Source organism: Camellia sinensis, chromosome 2, assembly GCF_055761805.1.
Source record: "Camellia sinensis isolate YWXY chromosome 2, ASM5576180v1, whole genome shotgun sequence".
Taxonomy (NCBI): domain Eukaryota; kingdom Viridiplantae; phylum Streptophyta; class Magnoliopsida; order Ericales; family Theaceae; genus Camellia; species Camellia sinensis.
This window is the reverse complement of record NC_138962.1, coordinates 57,018,830-57,034,875: the sequence shown is the minus strand read 5'-3', so window position 1 is coordinate 57,034,875 and position 16,046 is coordinate 57,018,830. Positions and strand designations below refer to the sequence as shown.

At 33.0% G+C, this 16,046-nt stretch overlaps 1 protein-coding gene across 3 annotated transcripts; it reads right to left on the bottom strand.

The window, feature by feature from the left end:
* Positions 1–4,591: 4,591 nt before the first annotated feature.
* On the bottom strand, positions 4,592–15,908 carry LOC114309792 (Pseudouridine synthase family protein). Of its 3 annotated transcripts, XM_028255614.2 has the most exons (10): positions 15,459–15,908; positions 12,275–12,331; positions 11,486–11,563; positions 10,264–10,317; positions 9,098–9,180; positions 8,510–8,609; positions 8,344–8,406; positions 6,751–7,032; positions 5,135–5,195; positions 4,592–5,029 (listed from the first exon to the last, which is right to left on the bottom strand). In XM_028255614.2, the coding sequence occupies exons 1-10, from the start codon at positions 15,726–15,728 to the stop codon at positions 4,917–4,919; spliced, it is 1,161 nt and encodes a 386-aa protein (XP_028111415.2). In that variant the 5' UTR covers positions 15,729–15,908; the 3' UTR covers positions 4,592–4,916. The 3 variants fall into 3 exon arrangements, with proteins under 3 accessions (XP_028111415.2, XP_028111417.2, XP_028111422.1); XM_028255616.2 differs by lacking the exon at positions 11,486–11,563; XM_028255621.2 differs by lacking the exon at positions 6,751–7,032 and having other exon boundaries at positions 15,459–15,904.
* Between the last annotated feature and the right edge of the window lie 138 nt (positions 15,909–16,046).

The following is a 16,046-nucleotide window of genomic DNA, read 5'->3' as shown; positions in this document are numbered from 1 at the left end:
CCACCGTTGAAATATCTGTGGTGCTATATTTAACCCAAAAGGCATAACATTCTAATGGTAATGTCCTCTAGGTGTACTAAAAGCTGTCAAGTTTTTTGACTCTTCAGTAAATTGAATTTTCCAAAATCTACTCGTACAATCAAATTTGCTAAAGATTTTTTATCCTTTGGTTAAATTAATCAAAACATCTTTTCATGGAATAAAATATCCATCAAATTATAAATTTTCATTTAGCCATTTATAGTAAACTACCATTCGAGCTTTTCCTTTTTTAATTTCAGTATGGTTTCTTACCATAAAAGCTAAACTAGAGTGAGGGCTTTTAATTTCTTCAATTAACTTTTTGTCTAAAAGTTCCTAAAGTTGAATATCAAATTCATTTATATCTTGTTTAGTATAGATCATTAGTCTTACTCTAATGATAACATTAGGGTCTTTTGATTTTAAACTACAATTACGCGGACTACGTTGCCATAGTTTTAATGAATTTTCACACAAATTTTCTTCTAAAATTTTATAAATCCAATGTGATTCATCAATAGTTTTGATGATGGGAGTTAAATCACCATGCGGAACGGACGCAAACTCTTTATTACAAATATATTTATGTTGTTCTAACAAGGGAATATGAATTAAGACATTGTTTATACTTAATGAAATGACTTTTTCCTGTATTTGCATTGGAATGTATTTATATATAAAATTATTTCCAAAAAGGAAATCTCCATGCATATAAGGAAAACATAGAATTTTTGGTATAATAAACTTGCTATCATTTAACCAAATTACTATATTTTTAGCCTTGAATTGTATGGAAGTATGGTTTCCATCAATTCCAGTAACCAAAATTGGATGTTTCATTAATGTCCATTTTTCTTTTTGTATGGTATTCCATTTAAATGAGCTGATTGTAACTCCTGTGTCTATAAGAACACTGAGCCTATAGGGTTTATAAACTAAATGTTCCCAATACATATGTGTATCTTCTTTTTCCTTGGTTAGAAGAAAAAATAATATCATCATTTTTTGTTTGAAAATGATACAGATATGCAGACTTAATATGTACAGATTGTCTTTTTGTTCCTGAAAAAATAGGAATATGAACATTTGTTGAAGTAATAGATTCTTGATTAGAATTATTGCTTGATTCACCAATGCTTAATTTTGACAATGATTTGTTAGGAAAATCTTTTTCAAATACAGAAGTTGATCTTTTAATTTTTGGAACTGTATTTTAATATATAAATTTTTTCTTGACGCTTGTATTTGCATTTGTGCATATTTTTTTATTTTAGAAGATTCTCTTTGTTCCACTAAGTCAAGGATTAACCATTATCGAAGAACTTCTAAATCACTCCATTTCATTAGACGCGGTTAGATTACCGTGTCAAATGGTCTAGGTTCAAAGATTTCAATGATTTTATTATCATTTGATCTTGTTTTGGTTTCAGGAAATTTGGTCAATTCGTGAATTGTTTTCCAACGAATAGCCAAATTATGGGAATTCGATTTCATTCATAATCTTTATGATTTAATTCTTCAGCAATGGTTGGTGGCCCGAAATTCAGTGGCTCGAATGGCTCGAAACTGTCAAAACGACGTCGTTTTGGGCGCAAAACAAGCCAAAACGACGTCGTTTTGGCAGTTTCGAACCATTTGATGAGCCACTGATTTTGTGGCCCTCAAACATTTTTCTTAATTCTTATTCTGACTATATCTTCAAGATTAGGATCATTTATGGAAATAAAGAAATTTGGTTTAACATTAAACCAAACTACTCCATTAGCTAAATTAGATTGAATTCATTGGGTCGGAAAATCTTTAATCAAAAATTACTGCCAAAATAGGAGTATCTATCCCTTGAAGGAATAAGGCTGTTATGGTTACCTGTATTAATCCAATATGAATATATTAAATTTCAAGATATTTCTTTTTCCATCTTGCAACTTTTTTACTTATAAAAAAAAGGAATATCAATATTTCCTTCTTTTGACTATTTTGCTTTAGTGTTGCCACTGTATTGTTCAAACACTCTTGCTAAAAAGAAGTTGAATTTTGAAAGTTTGTAAATTTTTGGCACAACAACTTCTTACATTTTTGTGAATTTTGTTAATTCTTCTTCGGTAAAAGTTTTTTCTTCTCCAATTACATCTCCAAGTCAAATGGCTTGTAATTATTTTGGAGATATATTATCTACTTCTTGAGATATTTCTTGACTATCAATATTAGTGATCATGAAGACTAGTTCTTCATCTGAACTTTCTTCATCACTAGAAATTTCGTACAAGATTTCTTCTTCATCAGAAGTTTTTTCATCATATATTATTTCAAAATTTTATTCTTCAAGAACTTTGATTATTTTGTTTGCACTTTTTCCTCTTTTTAGGCATTCAGGTGCATAATGACCCTCTTCGTTGTTTTCTTTTTTGAAACATGTGTCGGTTTCTTTTTCGAATATACTTTTTCTTTTTTGAAAAAGTTTTGTTCTTTTTTCAAGGTTTCCATTTATATTTTCTGCATTTTTTGGAAATCCCTTTCTCTTGGGAAATGTATTACAACCAATTTTTCAATTTTTTTTTCAAAATTTTATCACAACATTTTTTACTATATTGTGAGTTGGAAATTTGATTTTTTATTTGTTTTTTCGCCTTTGCTTCTAGACACCGATCTGTTATTCGTCTGAGAACATAATTAATGCGAAAACCAAGATAATCATATTCTTCTTTCCCCATTCTTTTGAGAAAGTCAAGATATGTTTTAATACATTATTCATCTCATGGATTAGGAAGTTTATGAAAAAATTGATCTAACCAAGGTTGATTTTCTGGTGGATCAATAAGATAATAATATTTTTTAAAAGTTTGAACATAGCCTTCAAAAAGACAAATATTACATAATTCTAATTTAGTCAAAATATACTTCTTGCAAATTAGTATCTCCTGCAAAATCATATAAATTTTCTTTTATAATTTTTGCAAACTAATATTGTATCAAGTGTGAGAAAATTTGCCTAGCAGAGTTGTTTTTTGACTTTTTCCAATTTCAAAATTTTCCCACTGTCTTAACCATTGCAACACATCTTCCTGGAGAGTTGTTGCAATATAATCAAGGAATTTTTCCTTTGACCAACTATTTTTATAATTGGTAATAATGAAGGACAATGATTGTGTCCAATCATCAATTGCTTGTGGCTGATCCTTAAATGAAACATGAGACAAGTCTAGATAAGTACCATTTTGAGCTATTGGATACTTATGATTATTGCCTTTTCTAGATATTATTGGCCCAGGTGTAGGATTGGAGGTACTTCTAGTGCTAGTATCATTTTTAATTTCATTTGATTGAATAAAGTCAAAATTTTCTCCAACTCCCTATGTGCCAAATAATTCGAGATCAATTGGCTCTTCTGCCTTTCTTTTTCCCTTATTTATTTCTGGTGAAACATCTTGATCTATTGTTTCTTCAGATAAGGATGATTGACTATCATCATCATTAGTTGACATATTAATATCATAATTAAAGTGTTGTAAAATAGCTTCATGTTCTAAATAAGTTTCTCTTATCTGTTCTAGTATTCTATTTCTTTCATCAATACCCAAATCTAGATCTTTATATAATTTTCTCCAATAATCCAATATTTCAATAATATTTTCATATTCAGTTCTATTATAAGTATTGATTTGAAGTACCATAATATCTTATGTTCTATAAAATAGCCTAAGAATGAAGTTATTTCCTGGACTATTCATTCCATCATTGTTTATGAAAGATATAATTTCTAATTTTGTCACCAAATTGTTTATTTAGCTTTTTGCTTCTTTGTTTAAGTCAATATTTATTATAGAATCTAAATTGTCTATTTTAGATTCTATAGACTCAACTTTGGCTTCTAGATAATTTTGATTTATTTTTTGATTTTTATCTAATTTAGAAAACCAAGAACACATAATATCAGTAATATTGTTTAAATTAGAACACACTATTTATATTTGCAGATTCTTTAGTAATATGCAAACTATGGTTATATTTATTATTAACATTATTTTTTGTATTTCCAAAGCATATTATATCTTCAGGGTTAATTGCCATTATACATTGTCGTTGGTACCTAAGACTCTTCTAGTGTATTATCTGGTGCCTAAAACCTCTCTTTATGATATTAAAGACTTAAAAATGCCTAATTATGACTACTAATCAAAAGATCTTAATGAGTATATGAATTTTGACATACACTAAGCATATAAGTGTTACAACAATTATAAATGAAACAAATAATTATGAAGATATAAAATACAAGTGATACACAATTAAAGACTAAACTTGACGAAAATTTTTTTGAAAGTTTTTTTTTATTTTTTTATTTTATCATTAAGAACACCACACACACACACACACACATATATATATATATGTCAAAATTTATACACAGAAAGAAATACTTACATGGCTTGATCTTACTTTCAAAAACTCTTCACTAAGTTCTAATACCAATTACAAACTAACAAAAGGAAAGGAGCTTTCTATTTTTATTATAAAATTATGATAGAGTTATGGAGTTAAGAGAAGTTAGAGACGAAGTTGGCCACAAAAAGATGGAAAGAGTTTACATTGTTTTATTTGTTGGCTTGAATACCAATTTATAGAATACAATAGATGGATACAAACAAAAACCAAAGACTTAATGCATGCCTAACTTCGTTAGACTTACATAACACTTACGGACAAAGTTGACAAAATTCCAAATACCTAGTCATAAGCTTTACAAAATGTCTACATAACAATAAATACAAAGACAAAAAAAATTTAGAAAATTAAATGAAAAACTATAATTATTTGCCATATTCTGAGTGATTAAAAACAAATGCTGATCAATAGTCCATTAGCCCAACAAGTCCATAATCTAATAAATCCACTAGTTATTTTGGCACATCACAAGGCAAATCGTATTTCACATTTCCCAGGTAGAGACCACAAGCCGGGGCCATGGGACTTGCAGCAGTCACATTCTTTGCATTCAGAATGCGCTCAACTGCAATAATTTCAATTTTAAAACACGGAGTTAGTCTGAGACAATACTGAAATCAAACTAGTTCTGAGTATCAGGATTAAAGGCAATAGATGCCATGGTGCATACCATCAGAAATTGTTAATTCTCCAGTGCCAACAGCTTTTAGAACCCCAACTAGCAATCTAACCTGGGCAAAAGTTAGCAGGAATCTTTAGATAAAGTTCCTAGGAACCCATATCCCATGTTGAAAGATCCAAACAAACAGCTAAATTTACTTCTAATCACTTATTTATCGCCACACCGAAGAAAATGATAATGATAATGCCATCGTTATATATAATAACTTGAAGCATCTCTAAACTGGTTAGTCAACTTATCTAAAATTTAAGTTTTTTTATTTAGTTCATTTACTCATTTGTCAATGCATGACATAATCGATAATGATGAATAGAGACACAAGCAATTGTATGGAAATGCAAGGGCAATTGTAGATAAAAGAAAGGCGACTGTGGACTACGGAGTTTACAAGAAAAAAGAATTCAACCTAAAATATGCAAGAACATATGCAACAATTCCAGCTTTTATATGCTACATGCCGATAAGTTCAAAAATAAAGCCAAGAAGGTACCCAGTGCATAACTATTCAGAACATGAAACTCTCAGTATTGAAAGCTCAAGTGGATTACTTAAAGTGGAGGCTGAATATGTTACAATGAATTTCATGATGCGATGGAGGAGAGAAGTCTTGAAGTGGCAACTCGGCAAGTGATCCTTAATGCTCCCATGTTATTGTATTAAACTATTGTCTTGTTTGTTAAATTACGGGTGGGAAAAAAATTTCTTTCATTGATACATCTGTAATAGTGGACAAACATTACTCTAGAGAAGTTTGTAATTGTGTGGATATAACCATTGTTTGCAAATGTCTTCAGTTCACCCAAAGACAAATTTTTGCTGCCCCGTGGTCCATTAGATCAATGCTCAGAGCACGTCAATTAGGAATAAATCAAGCAAAAGGAAACTTGAAGAACATAACATACCACCACACAGTTGTTAAAGACACGTCTAGGTCCCCAAAAAGGCCCTAGTCTCATCAAGGCTTGAAAGTGCCTTACTACATTACAGACCAGACTCTTTCAGTCAAGCCGACATAGAATCCTTAGGCTTGCGCCTTCTAGTAGGCTCTTTCAAGCCTACTAGAAAGGCACACCATTTGTTTTAATGAACCAATCTTTATCCTTTTATTTGTCAATGGTCACTAATTGATTGCCTATTCACGGTCTTCTAGATAGATAACATTGTTTAATCATTTTTAGTATTTTGTATTCTAGATTTAGATGCTTATGGTTGATTAGTTGAAAACAGATATATCCAGTGCTTAAATCATAGTGTTCAAAATTATACTACACGCATAAAAAGTTCCAAATAGGTTTTTATTATTGTAAATTTGCAAAGGGTTGATGCCTTTACCAAATGAAAAGATTTAGATGAAAGCCAATTTATTTAACTCTCATAGTGTATACATTAAGAAATTCACCATCTTTATTTGTCTTACATATGTCAAATTGCTTGAAGTACTAATTATATTTAATATGCATGCCTATCACACATGCAACTACACTCAAGGCTCGTTTTATGTTGTGCCTTGAGCTTAGGTTGTAGGATAGCACCTTAGAGCGCCTGCCTTGAGACTTTAACAACTATACTATTATTAATAGAAAAGGAAGAAGCATAATTCCAACCTGGTGGTATAGAAAGGAGCGTGCCCTTGCAGTGACCACAAAGCAACGATGTCTTCTCCTTACGCCAAATCCATCATTGGATTCACCATTTGAAGTTTTTACTTTATCTTCAGTGGATATCGAAGAACCATGAGGCAGATCAGTCTTTGACTCACTGCTGCATGCAAAGGGATCTTCCCCAATAAAACTGCTTTGTTCCCTCTCAATGATTGAAGGAAAATATGGAGTAGACACTACCTCCATCACACCAAATTCATCTAAAGTTCTGATAGGTGACTTTGCCTATTAAAACATTCATACATTTTACAATGTCAAAATGTCTAAAAGATCCAATAAAAAATTACCAGTACAACATCCCCTAGTAAAGCAAGGAGACAATTGCATAGTTTTGCAAGTCAGATGGCATTCATCAAATTTTATACAATACCCAATACAGTATTGAACACATCCAGGACATATATTGCTTTAATAATCCTTAGAAAGCATGAAAGGATAAAGAATGAGGGGAACTACTTGTTCCGATAGACGTTAATTTCTTGGAGAGAGAGAGAGAGAGAGAGAAACATAGTTCAGAAGCAGCTGAAATTTCAGCATCTGACAACAATTTTTTATATGTACTTGTGCTCAAACAGAAATCGCAAATCAAAAGACTGCTCATATTCAATGACAAACCTACCCTTGACAAAAGTAAGTATCTTAGGGTTTTTCTTCCTAGATTTATCCTGACCTTTGGTGCTTTGCTCTACTTAAAAATAACTCACACTACAATGTAATCTATTAATTTGGACTAGAAAAAAATATGGAAATTTGTTGTGGTGACTTGAGATGTGTTGATCATATAACACAACCATGACAACTTTGGATAGAGGTAGATTTTTCCTCACATGTAGAATGTTGTGGGTCTCAAATGTAAATTTTCATAGAATTCAAGGAATTTTATCTGGTACTGGTAGACAACCAAGTCACATATAATCGAGTGAGCTCAGCCTCATAAAGCTAGACAACTTGCCTTTCAGACCCAGAATGTAGTCATGAGCCTTGTATTTAAGGCCCTGGTGACTCAAGCTAATAACTTACCAGACAGAGAAAGATACTTTGGCTTAATAGATACCTCGTGGAATCTTAGATCTGCTCAAAGTTGGCATCTATACATCAATCTGATCCCACATGAACAGGCACAATCCTAGTAATTGTTCATTATCCTAAAACAAGTTTCCACATAGATGGTGGAATTCTGATGGTAATGCCAATAATCCGGACAAAGGTTCCCACACTATCTAGGTTAAGTGCATGATTCTTGTTCTGTTGTTTAACTCTATCAAAAAAGTGGAAAAATAAAAACTTCTAACATTTAAGTTCGTGAGCCTGATGATGGGATAAAGAACCTTGATAAGCATCTAAAGACATGAAAGCATGGGTATAGCATCATAGATAAGGGAAGCAGGTGACTTCAAAAATACAAATAAACAACGCCATGCACATGTTCTGTAAAGTCAATTATACAAGCCAAACAAATAGGAAAAGGTTTAATAAAGCATAGTATCACATGCATTCAGAAGCACCACAATAACTATCAGGGAAATTACTAATGACCTGACAGGAAGCTGCCCTGAAGGAACTGAAATCATGATGTCCCACAAGAACTCTGCATGCTCTCTGGCCAACATTAAAGTAAATGATGGTTTTTATATTTGATAAGATCAAATAAAGCATAAAACGCAAGTTGAAAAAAGGCAAATTGTTGAATCTATTATCTAACCTGCATAGCTAGAATATCTAGCTCCTCAGGAACATGCCAAGCACGATCTTTCTCAAAGGTTGACAAAGGCTCTGGTCCAGACAGCAAGCGATAGAAGTACCTAAAGTAAAATTATTCAAATTGTTCAAGAGTATGTTCACTAGAGTAAATAATAAGCACATCTGTCAGGAAGCACCTAAAACTAGAAGCAAACGTACTATTAACTTATCAGAGTGGAAATGACAAAAGGTTAGAGGTAACAGGCATAATAGGTCCAACCAGCCAATGCTTCTAGTATTTAATTGTAAGTTCAAAAGATCAATTGCTCTTAGATCAATGAACTAAATCTTAGAAGGTTATAAAGTAAAAATTTGGCTGCAGCATAACAGTACTTCTCTTGCAGATACCAGCATTCAAAGCAGAATGGTAGCAAGATGCACTATAGTCTTACCTTTGACAGTCCATGAAAAGTATCCATGTCTGATGTTAGAACATAATTATATACAGACAGCATGCATATTCATGGAGACTCATCTAGAGAAGCATGCATACTATCTCTATATGGTAGTAATTTCTATTAACACAATTTCAAATCTTTTTGATACCTACGTGCGTTCTTGAGCTTTATATCTAGCATGAAAATTATGTGGAACACTTCGAACATCTATCACCATTATATCACCCTCTTTCTGCTGCAAAATCAGAACAGATTAGAGTCAATATCTCCTCAAAATGAAATTATTGAATGATTAGGGCAGAGGTGAACCAAATTTATATTTAGAACTTTGGTATGCAAGTTGGTCAGCATTTCAGGTCCATGAATCAAATTTGAGTTTGAAGCTGAATTCCAAATAGTAGTTTCAACCCAAAGCATTGTCATACTAGAAATCAGAATACATTCAGTTATTTGTCTGATAGCTTGCGTTACAATGTAGGCATTCAACCAGCCAACCTTTTGTCAATGCCTGATCTATTTGAATAAAATTGGCCAAGCCTGCAAAATGGATTTGGCTCACGCCAGTCTCCCTCAGATCCAATGAACAACTTGAATCATATTTAAGTGCAAAAGAACAACTACATACAAATATGTGGGAATGTCTGTGTATTTACATATGGAAACATGACAAGGTGGTCTTAACAGACTTGAATCATATTTAAGTACATCAACACAAGGATACAATGAGTTTTTGTAAAAGACAAGAAAATTAAGGTGTTAAAAGTTATTTTATTAATTACTAATCAAAAATCATGTAAGGACAACAATTTAAGAGGATAGCCTTGTTTAACATGGTTGTCACCGAGGACATGATTCTCAGCTAAATATGGCATGATGTAAATCATTTAAAAGATCATATAAATAAGTACAACATGTCCATCCACAGCTGCATCAAATAAAATCATCTCACATGTGGATGTAGAGACCAGCTATGGGAAATATACTAGAAGACACACACATAAAGAAATATAAATCCTTCAAATATGGTACTCCAAAATATAATACAATAGTTTTATCACAGAAAAGAGCAACTATAGAAATACACAAACTTGAGAAACACTTGATGTCGTCATTCTGTTTCAAGAGCATTCAAATTAAGAAAAATTACCCAAGAAAATCCATAAAAACAAGGCTGAAAAGAAAGATGATGAATGCACGATCTTTGCATCTTTTGGGGGGGCTTTGAATTAAAATAAATAAATACAGGGTCAATGGTCAGAGGATTAGTGTGCAGCCATAATTCTAAATTTGAGACCTATCAAGTCAATGGATTCCAAACCTGTAAGAAATGATTGACAGCTCTTCTAACCACTGTAGGTTCATGAGGTGGTAACTGCATTTTAACAAGATTGAAAGTGAGTGGCAGAGCATTCACATCATAAAATAGGTAACTTCATGTTTCTCTTGATTGCTTTTTCAATTAATTCACGAGAATTGGGTGAGGGTATTACAGTGACACATAATTTAAAATGAAACATTATTGTCTATAGAAGGCAAATTGATTTGTGCATATCAAAATTACCAGAAACCATGCCAATTGCAGTATTTGATAGTGACTTTGAACAACTACTTGTAAACAACTATCCAAAGAAAGATACACGAACATACATCTCTAGATGTTTAACACCAATACATCCGAAACTCCCATGAAAAAGGGAGAAGATTGGTTGAAGGGGAATAAATCAAAAGTGGAATGACTTGTGTTGAGCTTCAATGGCATGTTGCAAGCAGCGTTCAGCCAAACCAAGCAGTTGCTTGCTCTAATAGCAGAACAATGATCTAAGAATACCATTTGGTTCCCTATGGACAAAACCACTCCAAAAGAAAACACATGCTCTCCTGGCCTCTCAAATGGCAAAAATACAACTCAAAGAAATTGGAATTCTATAATAATTGTTAGTGTTGAAGGCTGAAAGAAGGACAAGGCATTATACTTAATTTCTTTTCTAATTAAACAGAACAATTTGTATAAATGCTAAGCTATGTATATCGAATTCTAAATTCCAACTAAATCCTGCGCATAAGTTGGAAGTACTGGATATAACAGGACACCTTGCCTGAGACAGGCCAACATGATACAGATCAACTTCAGAAGCTTAACCTTTCATTGTTAACATGTGTATCAGACTGTAAGTCAATATCAACTGAAACTAAGATACATATCGGCCTAAACATACTTGTATCAATAGGGCAATATCTTGATTCAGCAGTCCAGTACATAACGACCAAAGGATTATGTTCCAAACTCATCTTAATTATCAGAAGATATCTTAATTTTTTGAGATAAGCATTGTAAATTTGTGATTGTGCATGAAATTACCTATTGATATGCTTCTTTCATTGGATGGATTTCCAATGTTAAAGTGGAAAATTACAGTTAATTGCACAGTGAAACCATAGAAGCAATTGTTCTTCCTTATGAGCTAAATCCAAATCAGCAACATATGCAAATCATACATGCAACCAAAAGAGAAAAGATTCGAATTTTTGTACGTAAGTACCACTTCACCAGGTCTCCTTTTGCTTATGCGTTCCACATCTACATGGCAAACATTCGATAAGGCATGTACTCCTGCATCCTACAGTAGTAAAACTGAATGACCACTTCATCTTAAATAAAATAACATAACACAAATTATCAGCATATCCAGTGCAATGATCAAAAGCATACTCATGTTGCAAGCAATCATTTAGCTCCTGTAACATAAATGAAAGCTAAAGCACACGTCCCCCAATTCTTGGGAAGGTATATTAGTCGATGGACAAATCAAGGGCCACAAGCACATTAGGCTTGGAAAGCTTCAGATTGTCACAGCAAGATGTATTCACCCAATCGCTATTTAATAAAAAATAAATAAATATTGCTTCGCTAAATAGATACCTGTAAAATAAAATATAGAATATCCTTTCTAGAGTTGCTTAAAAAGTAAAGTAGCCAAAAATGCCACAAAAGAACAATAACAATTGGTCCTAGAAATCTGGAGACAAGTACACGTTCCAGATTTACATCTCATCTCAAATGTAGCTAAATCCAACTAGGCCCTCAAAACATAGTAAAATTACCACTGCAGCCTCACTGGCTTGACTAAAGACAAACAAGATTATACTTATAGGAGGGATATCTTCTGGTCCATCTCGGGATTGGTGGAGAAGAGATATCCCACAAGATAATACTCTCATGTTTTACCTCTCTTAGAACAATCAATCATATCAAATTATATACTTAGTGATACATATATACAAACAATCATTATTTAGTAGTCATAAAGACGAGCAAAATATTATCTTACAGTTCGACTTGAGCAAAAGACTGAAACTGGCTGTCCAATAAATTTATGGAAAGCTTCCTGCATGAACCATGAAAAAACCCAAATTTTACCAAACAATTTGTTTATGTATTAAAAAAAAGAAGAAAAACACACACACACAATGTGAATAAGGGAATAAAAAGTATATCAAACATGCTAAATATTAAGACATATTGAAAGATGTACAGGGAAGCAAGTGTGGAAGTGGAACACATAGAATAAGGATAATCAAACATCTAGCTTTATTAGTGGGTGTATGCTTCGTCACTTGACGGTAAGATGCTTTAAAATTTAGTAACGACATCGCCACCTACCTACTCTTTAGAGCTAATCTTTTGTAAGTGTAATGAACTAAACATGATTTGACCTCAAATCTCAACCCTATTTATGCCAATTGATTTATGGAACAACTAATATTTTGGCTTTATTAGCCCAGGAGGCAACTATAATTGGATTATAACTCAGTATCCGGCTCACTGAACCGACTAATACGACCAATCCCACCATCCACTAACGGGGGTCCCAATCAAAGCTAGGACAAAGCCCTGTATGGACTTTCGAACATGAGACTATGGAGGGAGCACACCACCAGGCCCACGCCTTGACCACCAACGTATGTTAGGCTAAATCAATCATAAATAAGGTGGTTGATTTAGCATTCAAGAACCATGTATAGAGGCACCATTTGATTCGGCATGAACTCAACGCAACATAGAGTCTTCTATATGATCCATTTTGTTGATTCCTTCTTGCAAGATTTTTATTTTTTGGGAAGCAAAGAAAACAAATAGGGGTGAGCAGGTGAGTCGAAAAATCTGCAACCAAAATCGGTCAAGTCTAACCGGTATTTTTTATTTGATTTTTCTAATCCGTGGTTCTGGATTGGTTTGAAAAACTATAAAGCACGGGTACAGGTACGAGTACTGGTACTAGTACGATATAGGTACGTTGATACGGTAAAATTTTAAAAAATAAGGTGCGATCACGGCTTAGTACGTTAGTAAAAAATTATTTATTTTTAATTTGGAATAATACAAAAATTGATTAAGTGGTTTAATTTGTTAAGATCCAACCTACAATCAATATTTAATGGCAAAAGTAACGGTATAAACTCGTGTTACCAGAAAACACTAATCCCTTAGCAAATTACGTATTGGTACGCACGTTCTGAAACATGATACACTTCCGTTCCAAAACAGTAAATTTAGTAATCTGAAGCGATCCCAAAAGTTTTTTCAATATATTTCCTTAAATGTCACCTTAGGAGGAAAAAAAATCAAATATAATAAATTAAAATCTAATGTGAGTTATGTTTTGACAAGACAAAAACATCAAAAATGAAAAAAAGAAGAAGTAACAATACATTTTATTAAATGCGTAATAGTTAGAAGAAAATTACTCTAAAAATACCTCAAATTATTAAGTGTAATATATACAAGTTTACCTACCCTTATCGTATCACATTTTAGAGCATCTGGCGTATCCCGTTCCCGTTCCATGTACCAGAACAATCCACATTTCAGGTAACATAGGTATAAACTAAAATTAAATGTTATTATATTAAATAACTTATAAACCATTACTTAATTTTAAAATCATGCCAAGTATAAAACTAAAAAAAAAATAAAAAAAAAGTCTAGTGAAAGGAAGTTTATCTTTGTAGTAGAAGAAAATATTGTTTTGACTAAGATACGGTACGGCTTGAGTATATACTAGGTACAATACGTTAAAAATTAAGAGAAAAAAAAAGGTATGTGTTTCTTGTATCCGATACGTATGCAAAATACGAAGTACTATACACCGATAAGTACCCAGTACGGGTACGGTATATTTGTCGAAGTAATCATGCTTCATAGGAAAAATTCGCAATCTGTTGTTTACGGATCAATTCCGAATTATGATACACGGTTCCGGATTGAATCCGATCTGGACCGTTTACTATCCCACCCTACCATTATGCCATACACCCTCTTGCATACAATTCTAACCCTTTATATATAAAATCAAAATAAGGAACCCTCCAAAGAAAGAAAGAAAGAGGCGCTGCTCTCAATGGAACAACCACTAACTATCAATAATCAATTTAGGCCAAGTTTGGCATGATTGAAATAATACAAAAGTCAAAAAGTCACTATCCTATTTAAGTCACATCATCTTATTTAAGTCACATCACCTCTCTAACACATCACTTCAAACCCAACCCAAACCCAACTCATATTTCATAAAAAGTCAAAAAGTACACTTATTTAGTCTTCCCAAACTAGGCCTTATTAATATTAAAAGTTGATTTGGGTTGTTGTTGGTGCTGTGTTTTCCTGCTGTTTTTGTTGATTTTTTTTATATATAAATTATTTAGGATAAGTTTAGTTTTGTAAATGTTATTTTCATAATAAAATGCTTGTTAAATGAGAATTTTATTTGCTATATGTTGAACTTATATTTATTTGTTAGATGATGGACTTATATTTATTTGCTACATCTTGAATGTTTCCTAGAACAATGTTATATGATTTTTATTGTGTGAAATCGTGATTCCAAACCGAACCGATTTGTGTTTAAATAGTTTGGTTCATATTGGTTCCATGGTTTAAATGGTTTGGATTAGCTCTAATTTTAATGGAACCGTAGTTGACGGATTGATTCTGGTTTCATTCCAAACCGGTCCGATCTGGACTATGCTCACCCCTAAAAACAAAGACAAAAAAAATATCTATTAAGCAACCAAACAGAAAGTCACAGTTGAGACTAAGTAAACCACTAATAAGAAAAAAAAAAAAAAAAAAAGGAAATCAAAATACAAAAATGTAAACCACTAATAAGAGAAGAAAAAAAAGAAAATCAAAATACAAAAATGATTGGGAGCTCTAATGAAGGAGTTCTAATGAGAACTAATGGATTGGCCCTCACTGTGACGTGATGTTTATTTATTTATTGTCATTAGAGCTCAATTAGACTCCAAAATTGGGGATGCATCATTGTTGATCAAAATAACACTCGACCCTCTGTTAGGTTGCAATAGAAAACCTAACAATAAAAGAAAACGAAACAAAACAAAACAAAACAAAGAACACATATAATCGAGATTTTCGTGACAAAATTTTAAATCAACCTTCCGTATTACTTTCTCACATTTTCTTAGAAACCAAACAAGTAACGACAAGATTACCTCAAGTACACCCACGACGGTTCTGAAATTGGGCTGTTTCTGTGCCCCTGCGAATCGAGTCCCAATGTACTCGATCGCCACCAAGTACCTTTGCATTCTAGGGTTTTGACTCATCGTTTCGTCACCAGGGCTTCCGTCTTCGTCGTCGTTGATGATTTCTTCGCCGGCGATTCTCGGGAGCTTCCAAGGACGCTGGGGAGATTCAGGCCGTTGATCGAACGAGTGCTTGGGGCTTTCCGAGACCAACGGCGTTGATTTCTCGTCTGTCATTGGATTCGATTCGATGAGTTTTCCCGCCACGTATAACTACTACTACGCTAAGCTAACCTCCTCCTCCTCAGTTTGATCTTTTGAGTTTCTCTGTTGGGGTTTAGGGTTTGGGCACTGTTTGGCTTCGGGGTTATGTTGTACCGGCGTCGAGATAGGTTCTTCCTGGCCCAGAATATGTATGGATCCATTCTATGGTTATCCATTGGAATAAGGATCATCGGCCGCACAAGCCAGCGGCCCTCTCTGCCGCACTCTCCAAAACAACGTCGTTTTTGTAAAAAACGACGTCGTTTTTGTTTAGTTGGTTTTTTTTTTTCC

Coding starts and splice junctions, on each gene's coding strand:
- LOC114309792 (XM_028255614.2), bottom strand. CDS start 15,728: ATGACAGACGAGAAATCAACGCCGTTGGTCTCGGAAAGCCCCAAGCAC. Junction 7,033..8,343: donor TCAGGGCAGCTTCCTGTCAG/GTCATTAGTAAT, acceptor ATGTTTTAATAG/GCAAAGTCACCTATCAGAAC. Junction 5,030..5,134: donor AGAATTAACAATTTCTGATG/GTATGCACCATG, acceptor AAATTATTGCAG/TTGAGCGCATTCTGAATGCA.